We start from the raw sequence: 9659 nt of genomic DNA, 5'->3' as shown, positions 1-9659 counted from the left end.
CACATTCTTAAAATATAAGTGGTTGACAGTGTAAAAAAAACTTTATGGTATTAATTAGTAAATATAAATATAAATTTGGTATACAAATATTCCTGCAGTTTACATAAAAATAAAATAAAATATTCATGTATATTTACAGTCAGAATATCATATTTAATTTATTTATTTTTTAGTTTTTATAAAATATGATATACGAAAAATCTTTGTTTGTTAAATTCTAAGATTTAAAGAATAGAAAATATTACGTAAAAGAAATAGAAAATAACTCTCATTACAATATGGCAACATGATTGAATAAATGGGGTGCACATGTGTTTTTGTCCTACAGCAGCGTTTGGAGCCATTAGATAGATCGGAGGGCTTAAGTTGGTGCTGCAGGGAGATGGAGAGAGGATTCGGCTGCAGAGGATCCGGACTCGTAATTCTGATCCTTTAACAACAAAAAATCGTAAATAAATGACTATGGCAATATGGCATCCAGGCTCAACCCCATTAAGCCTATGGAATGAACTAGATAGTGACCCGTGCGATGCACGGTGGCTAATTTTAATTATATTGAACAACTTAATATAAGCATAAATCATTTACAATTTTATCGTTTATCAAAATTTCAAGAGATATCAAATATAGACTACTTTGATATTAATTTATATATTCTAATAGTTTATTATTAAATGATAATTTTATGATGGATTATTATAATTTTTATCAATGATTTAAATATTATAACACTGTCAATATCTGATTAGAAACAAAAATGAAAGACTATACTTTGTTTACTACTAAACATAATAATAAAATGGATGTAAAAAAAAATACATAAAAATAAAATGTCTCAAGTGGTTTAAATTATTCAGATATAAAACATCATTGAAAAGTGTAAAACAAAAATATCAACAATTGTCTATAAAACATCATTGTAAATCATTTAAGAAAGAAACCACTCAGAACACCATGATCAGCTTACATTACACATAAAATATAATATTTATCCTAGATTTTTGAAGACTTCTTTATAAACAACATTTTTTGTAACTTCAACCGCTGATTCACTTTGTTCTTCAATATAAATCTTTAATCCTTCTCTGCTTTTCACACGTGAAACTGCAACATATAACTGACCATGTGAGAATACAGGTTTTGGTAAAAAAACTCCAACTTTACTTAGAGTTTGCCCTTGACTTTTGTTGATAGTCATTGCAAAACAAACACAAACAGGAAATTGCCGCCTTTGAATTTTCACATGTAAGCCACTATCTGAAGGGACAATACTCATACGTGGAATATAAGCCTCTGATCCAGGATTATTACCATTCAAAACTTTTCCATAGATTAAGTTTGGACGTAGTTTCTTAACAATTAGCCTAGTCCCATTGCACAAACCACGAGCAACATCAATGTTTCTCATCAACATAATAGGAACTCCAACTTTCAAACATAACTTGTGGTCAGGAAGGCCAGATCCCTTGATACTATTTAAGAACTCTATAGTTATCCAATTTGCATCAATATTAACATCTTCATCAACTTTGACAACACTATCAGAACTAAGATAAACTTTTTCTTTGCCAGGCAATCGAGATAACACATATTGATTCACAGTGTCAACAATCTCCAAAGTTGGGGCAAGAATGGCCTTATCAGTAAAGTACTTATCATCTAAAGCTCTGGATTCAAAATCAGGATAAGTAGAATTTACAATACTTGCAATAGCATCCCCCTTAACTTCAAGTAGCAAATCTTTTGGAATTTCCATATTACATTCTCCGTCATTATAATCACCCAAGTTGCCATCTCCTACATCAAGTACCCATTTGCTGAATTTCTTTCTTGCTTCTATATCAATCCCAGAACCAAGCTCACCTAGCCGCATATTCTTGGTTAATTTTAGGACTTTACAAAACTTCCATAACCTAGAGGAATTAATTGTTGCCATAACAATTTCCTCACGACTTGCTTTAGGGACTATAGGTAAAGTTTGTCGAAAGTCACCACCAAGCACAACAACTTTCCCACCAAAAGGCTTATTACTATATTCTGGATTATTCACAACCATTATATCACGTAAAGTTCTATCCAATCCCTCAAATGCCCACTTATTTACCATTGGAGCTTCATCCCAAATTATTATACTGGTATGCCTCAAAAGTTCAGCTTTGTTGCTCCCTTTTCTAATATTACAACATGAATCCTCATTTAGCACCAAAGGAATTCCAAATAAGGAATGAGCAGTTCTACCACCTGGAAGCAATAAAGATGCTATACCACTTGAAGCAACATTTAAAACAACTTTTCGATCTCCACGAAACTTGTAGGTCAAAGTTTTCCAAAGAAATGTCTTACCAGTCCCACCGGATCCATAAATAAAATAAAATCCACCAGAAGAATTATCCACTGCATTGACAACCTCATCATATACCAATTTTTGTTCTTTATTCAGCCTACAAACATGATCACCATGCTTCTTAACCATCTCACCAACATCATATCTTAACTCATTAAATAAAAGGATGTTCTCATACTCTGGAACTTCTCCAGAAATAGGAAATGGCATTGTTGGATAATCTTTTAAGCTTTTTCCATTGCTAGCTAACATTTTTTGAAGTTCTATCAAACAATTTGTTCTTAATGTAGCATCATCCATAAGCAAATCTAACAAAATGATTAACAAAGTTTATTAGTTATAAGATCCATATATTTAAATTATGATATTTTAATCATATTATAAAATTCGACTCCACATTTAAATTGAAAAAATAAAATATACCTGGTTTAAGCATTAACTTTCTTTTTTCATATAAAATTCCATCAGCTAAAAGCCGCCAAGTTTGATCAAACACCTCTCCAGGTTTGACCATGGAATTAGATAATAGTAAAACCATAAAAAGGAACCTTGCAGATCTCCCAGATGACAATTCTGAACAATCAATTAAGCCATCTACGAACTCTTTATCATTTTCTAGCAACCCAAGTGCTAAGCAAGCTTCTTGAAATGATAAATGGACAACACCATCAGTAGTTCGCAAGTCAGTATAACTTTGGCATCCACATTGCAAGTTCAAAAGAATTCGCATATAATGTAGTTCACCACATCCAATGGGTATAAAGTTCATCCTTCCAATGGAAAATCTTCTTTTCCTTGGTCTCCATTCTTTCTGCTTAGAATCATATACGTAGAATTTAGGATATTGGGCATATGTTAAATGTCTACCTTGTTCATACCTTCTATTAGCAACCATCCAAGCAGTAAACATAGTTTCTTCATTTTTCTTCCGATTAACCACTATATCAAGAGGCTCTTCATCACCATATATAACGACTTGTTGTTTTGGCAAATGAAATGTCAATCTTTGAACTGGAGGCCAATGGTGATGAATATCAAAAGACAATGATCTCCATGCAGATTCACAAGGTGATAAGTATCGACAATCATAATATTGTTGAATCTCATCAACTTCAACCTCCTTTTCATCTTCATCAACTTTATTACTCATCGACATTGTCACACGATCAACACCCTTATTGATATACTTAAATAAGTACTTAATGCAATTAGATTTGTTGCAATATTCAATATTTATGTGAGCCTGATATTTCATTAACAATTTGGCATTATAAGGCACAACATAGCCATTATCTAAGTGGACCCCTCTTCTTTCATAAGACACACCAGTATTTCTTCTGCGATAGACAGGGTACCCATCCAAATCAAATGATGTCTTCTGGACATATTTTTTCGGAAAATACTTAGAACAACGACCATTAACCATACAAGGAGACTTCTTATGACTAATACCACATGGACCATGAAGCATATATGTAGACACAACATCAAATAATTTTGGAAATGCAATGGGATCAGGTAACTCAGCTGATATGAAAGAATCAATCATTTCGGGAGTATTCAGCTTTGACCCTGGGGCTAACCAAAGAAGAATATGAGCATGCGGTAAACCCCTTTTCTGGAACTCAATAGTATACATACCTATACATCATCCAAAACAGATAATAAATTTCATATCAATTTTAAATGACCAATTAGATACTAAATAATCAACAAAATAAAAAATAAACATTACACATACCAGCGCTCACTTTGCCAAAATATATTCCTTTCTTTAAGTCAGCCACTAATTGGTCAAGCTTCACCCGAAAAACCCTACAAATTATGTCAGGGCGATCATATGCATTCAACCCTCTTTTAGAAACATGTCTTTGTATTTCAGGCCACTTAGGATTGCAAGTAACAGTAATGAACAAATCTGGATAACCATAAAATTTGCAAATAGCCATTGCATCTTGACAATTGTTGAACATGTATCTCCTACCACCTGTGAATGAAGAAGGCAAAACAATTCTAGTACCAATAGATTTCGGATCAAGATCTCCACGATTAACTGCTTCTTCTAACCCCGATAAAAAATCCCGACGAATAGTCTTCTGATTAGCTTTAATATATGATAACCTTTGTGCCTCAATCATTGAATATGAATCGACCAAGAATTGTTGAAACAACCTTCTACAACATAAGATCATTGAATCCTCAAAAACTCTTTCATGTAATCTGAAAGCAATAAATTCTCGCAAAGAAACTCGCACTCTCTTTTTAAATACACGCCTATCTCCATCATCACGAAATTTAATGTCTTCTTTATATCCATCTTCTCCATAAGGGAAAAGCAAAGGATATTGTAATGGTAAAAATGATGGATGTGTCTCATGAATTCGTTTAAGAATTCCATCAACACCACTAACTACAATATCGCGGCCACAATCAGTTGAATCAAAATCACCCACAATAAGCGCAGCTACTTCATCAACAGTTGGTAAATTATATACCCTAGGATCCTTTGGTCGATCTCGAAACAATCTCAAAGAGACTTTGCAACTTGGATTTTGGCTAATAAAGTCTCGAGCCATCCGAAATGAATGAACCAAGACATTTGACTTATCAAACATATCCCCCAAATCTTTGATCAAAGACTCATTTAACCCACCATTTTTATCTACATTTCTACATAATAACAATAAAAAATAATTAACTTCAAAATATTTAATTCATTAGTTTAAAAATTACACATTAAAATTAAATAAAGATTTTGCAAATGTACCTGAAATGCCGACTCCTATTTTGAATTTCATTTTGGGTATCATATATATAAAGTTGCGCAAATTTGGGGTTTTCTCCAATCTTTGGTAATAGACTACCAATTCGATGATAGTTTTGTCCACTGATCACAAATTGTGGCGGCCCACCTCCATTATTAAGACCAGTTTCTATTTTGCCACCAAAAGAGGTAAAGGAGAATACACTATTATAGGACCTGATGTTTTCTATGAAATTGCGGCTTCGCACATCATGGCCCATTACTAACTCCCATAATAGTGCCGGTGCCTTCTGAAGGAATGGAATTAATACCTTTCCTTTTAGACAACATGTCATAAACTTTGTTGGATTAGTTATTTTGGTATTTCCAGTTCTTTCAGCAAACCAATGCAAAGCGCCACAATATTGGCAACTATACTTCATGTCCCCAATATCAGCATATTCTACCCATATAAAAAAATTAATATCAAACCAATGAAACACAAGAATAAAGTTAATGAACTATGATTACCTTCAAACTCGTTGGAAGTGACTTCATAAGGCAACTCATCTTCTTCTTCACTTGATGATTCCTCATCATCATTAGACTTACTACTAACTTGTGATCCCATTTCATCTACAATATCAAAATTTGATCACTTTTTCATGTCTTATAAATGAAAGAAAAATCACTTAAATATGTTTTTGATCAAACTAAAATTACGGACTCTCTTTCTAGGACATTCTAATTTTTTTTTATTAGTAAACATGGGACAAATTAAGGTTTAGGACACTCTAAATTTATATTATTAACAGTTAGTAAACGCCAAAATAATATTTCTATACTCGATGCTTCTAAATTATAAAATATGAAGATCCATCCTGTTTTAATCTGTATACAATTGAAATCAATTTTAATTCTTATATATTTCTCAGATAGCTTACATATAATAAAAAAATCAATAAGAATCTGAATTCCTTAACCCATAGATAATTTTAATGCATTTCACCAAACACTTCATGAACCTCAATCTCACGACTTAGACCATATATATTAAATATTACTTTGAAAGAAATCAATTCAATATACATACCAAGCATCATGTAATCTGACGAACATGCACCATCAAATGAAGACATGCTCAAAGAAGACTTATTTGGATCCCACCACCTGTTTATCACACTACCTTTGACCATAGAGCTGCGAGGTCTTGAAATAAAATTTGTTTTAACTCTCTTACTCATCTCCTCAACTTTAGAACGATGATCCTCTTCATAACCTATAGATATATAGCACACAAATATCCATCAAGTTTATAATCACAAAATTAAAACCTATAATACAATCCAAATGATATGGGAAGAAAACATATGATTTCACCTCCACGGCCCCGTTTGACTCCTTTAAAGCCTTCAGCCACACCCTTATCAGCATTCATATTTTCACTACTACACTTAACCAGTTTGCCAAGTACCTTCAAAGTCAAAACAATTTTGATTCAAGTCATCTAGATCTCAGCAATATTGGGACACAGAGAAGGGGAGCAAAGGAACAGAACTACACGAATGCATACAAATGAAGTCATTTATAACTATAAATAGACTCTACCCTTAAATCACAACTCTAACTGTACTCAAAAGACCATTGTTCTGATATTTAACTTTATGTGACTTTAACTTTCATTTCACACCTGTCCTACCTATTGCATATTACACTAATTTTCAATGTCAAAAAGTATCACTCATGCTTAAAAGCTTGAAATATTATAGCCTAACACTTTATTTACAAACTCACCATTCTGTTATACCTCCTAAAAAGTATTGAATCAACATTACTTAAAGTAACCATCAATTGCTTAACTATAACTTATTATACCACCCTCCAATAAGGTACAACAAACTGGATACACACTCCACAAGTTTGCTGCCATTTTACCAAAATGAATAAACTTCTGCGGCCACATAATTATTACCAAATGAGTGCAGTATTTTCACAATATTTTGAATACACAGAATCGTAATAAAACATAACAGAATCAACACAAGTAAACATTAATATTCCTTCATTCATAATTTAAACATAGGTCAATGTATCTTACAATTACCAAGGAGGTAATTTAGCACATCAGCATTACAAAATTACATCATTGGAAATAAGATACGACAAAACTTAAGAAGCTACAACCCACCTAATAATGCTTCAGATCTTTAAGCATGTACTATAGCAAATAAACATTTGTATGGTTTACAAAAAGACATACCCATACTTTTAACAAATTAACACATGAAATCATTCCTAATACAATAGGAACCTACAAAGTTCTAAACCCCTCCACACATCCACTCTTGCCCCTTATCACGATGATTATCCATTTGCTCATCGAATTCTTCTTCCAACTTTCTCTTATAAGACTTAGAACAACTGCCATACTCAGTTACACTAAATACTCTTTTTGGCTTCTCCACTGCTGGTAGAAAATCCACAGGACTCAGTAGAAAGTCCATATCAAAATCATAGTCCTCAACACTCACAGCAGAAAAAGATCCAGGAAACTTAGCCTAAAAACAGGGAATTCATTATATCAGCATAAACTACAATATTTGTATAGTAATATTAACTATAAAATGAAACAACTATGTCAAAATAACCCACCAAAACTGGGGTTTCCATAGCTTCATTCAACATAAACAGATCAATTATTTCAGCTTGATTGCAAATGCGCTTCACATGGTATGGATCTTCATAGTGAAATAGGTTAATCATTCTCTTTTCAACCTTGAACAACATATCTATGCCAACCAAGCCTGGCTCAATCAAAGGACACACCTCAGACTTGTTTGGATCCTACACATTGCAGAATTCAGATATTTAATAAAATCCCTAATTTACATTACAAATGTGAACTTAGCATACTTGTAAATATCATAAGTTAAAACCGCTAAAGTTCTTACCACAATCTCATTCAGCACATCCCTACATGATTTACTAAGCAGATTTTCAACAACTGGATCAGGCATGACGATGTCAATCGAATCACAACCATCAAATATTTGTACCTTAATCCTGAACCTAAAAACAAAAGAAAATACAGTTGATTCAAAGAGTACAATCATAAAATTTATAAATAAAATATACTTTGCATAAATCACATAGGTACATTAGTAAGCAACCGACCTAGCACACACATAGTTCACTCGGCAGAAACATGCACTACAATAATAAAAATCGTCCTCAATAATGACAGCACGATCACACAAGCATGCCAAGAACCACCAACCATCTTCTTGTAAAATTTTAACAATCTTTGCCTTAATTATGAAATCTCCATCCTGCAAAAAAAAATATAAAACTTCATACAACAGTAATAAATTCTAGGTCATTAAGTTCATAAATTCATTACATGTATTAACCTGAACTTTTTTTAGACATCAAAATATTTTAAGTAGAACAATCACCTCTTTGGTCTCAATCAATGACTTGATAGTCTTCCTAGGATAATTATTGATAAAATCATCAACCATTGAAATCCCATCTTCATTGACATTAAATTCATTTGGATCATCATCAGAGAAACCATGCAATGCAATACTACAATTACACACAAGAACATATCAGATAGAAACAATTTATAAGAAATCCAGGAATAAGCAACTCAAAATATGGCCTACCCATTCAAAAATGAAAGAACCTCTGGAATTTGGGCATTGAAACTCAGTCTAGAAGCTCCAACCACACCTTGTAGGACACTTTGACCTACAAAGTATACACTCACATTAGTACTTATATTCACACTTACAGAATTTTCTCCACAATCATATACACCAGTTCATACATATCACTTATTAATAAATGAACTACATTTCAATACCTCTAAATTTTTTGACTTTAGCAAGTTGAAACACCAAGATAGATTCCTCATTGGAATGTAAAGAAACATAATCAGTGACAAATTTTGCATGGTCGTCAAACAGCACACATTCAACTTTTCCCCTGTTAAAAAACATTCACAAATTAATATACAAATGAAATCAATAACTAACAAAACATGAACATAAAAAATTTAACATAAATGATAAGACTAAGGGATAAATTATTACTTGTCATCACAAAGTTCTATTATCATCATTTTTGACATTTTTCCTTTCTTCACACATGTCCTTTCTTCAATGATGTTAGTCAATAACCCGATGAAATCTAAAATACATACCACAATTAATTAGACTAATAATAATCCAGAAAAAATCAGGTTGTGAGCTGAAAACAGATATTAAAGCTCAACACTATAAACAAAATGGACTAAAAGAATCCAATACACATACCAAGAAGGTAATCAGATTGACAACCAATCCTTCTAACTTCTTCAGATTCTTGAGTGATAAACCCCACCTTGAAATTTTAGATATTTCACACGATACCACACTTGATTTCTCAATTAGAAACATCTTATAGGGATGGTCAGTAGCACGATAAGCTCCCATATTTGGAATTAAACGCCCAAATGTTATCTTATAAACATTTCCTTCAACAAACTTATCACCCCACTTCACAAACATCTCCTTTCTTAATGAACAC

The 9659-nt window shown here is 32.5% G+C and overlaps 1 protein-coding gene across 1 annotated transcript; it reads right to left on the bottom strand.

Annotated features, from left to right (window-relative positions):
- Positions 1–988: 988 nt before the first annotated feature.
- Positions 989–9640, bottom strand: LOC130743701 (uncharacterized). The gene is made up of 17 exons (XM_057595932.1): positions 9376–9640; positions 9185–9281; positions 8956–9077; positions 8756–8840; positions 8543–8675; positions 8262–8416; positions 8039–8156; positions 7740–7931; positions 7437–7645; positions 6882–6897; positions 6468–6561; positions 6181–6366; positions 5619–5723; positions 5112–5550; positions 4086–5014; positions 2768–3985; positions 989–2652 (listed from the first exon to the last, which is right to left on the bottom strand). The coding sequence occupies exons 1-17, from the start codon at positions 9638–9640 to the stop codon at positions 989–991; spliced, it is 6027 nt and encodes a 2008-aa protein (XP_057451915.1).
- Between the last annotated feature and the right edge of the window lie 19 nt (positions 9641–9659).

The sequence above is a fragment of the Lotus japonicus genome, chromosome 1 (assembly GCF_012489685.1).
Source record: "Lotus japonicus ecotype B-129 chromosome 1, LjGifu_v1.2".
Taxonomy (NCBI): Eukaryota; Viridiplantae; Streptophyta; class Magnoliopsida; order Fabales; family Fabaceae; genus Lotus; species Lotus japonicus.
This window is presented reverse-complemented; position numbering and strand designations above follow the sequence as displayed.

Coding starts and splice junctions, on each gene's coding strand:
- LOC130743701 (XM_057595932.1), bottom strand. CDS start 9,640: ATGTTTGTGAAGTGGGGTGATAAGTTTGTTGAAGGAAATGTTTATAAG. Junction 8,417..8,542: donor CATTGATTGAGACCAAAGAG/GTGATTGTTCTA, acceptor TTTTTTTTGCAG/GATGGAGATTTCATAATTAA. Junction 8,157..8,261: donor GTGAACTATGTGTGTGCTAG/GTCGGTTGCTTA, acceptor TTTTGTTTTTAG/GTTCAGGATTAAGGTACAAA.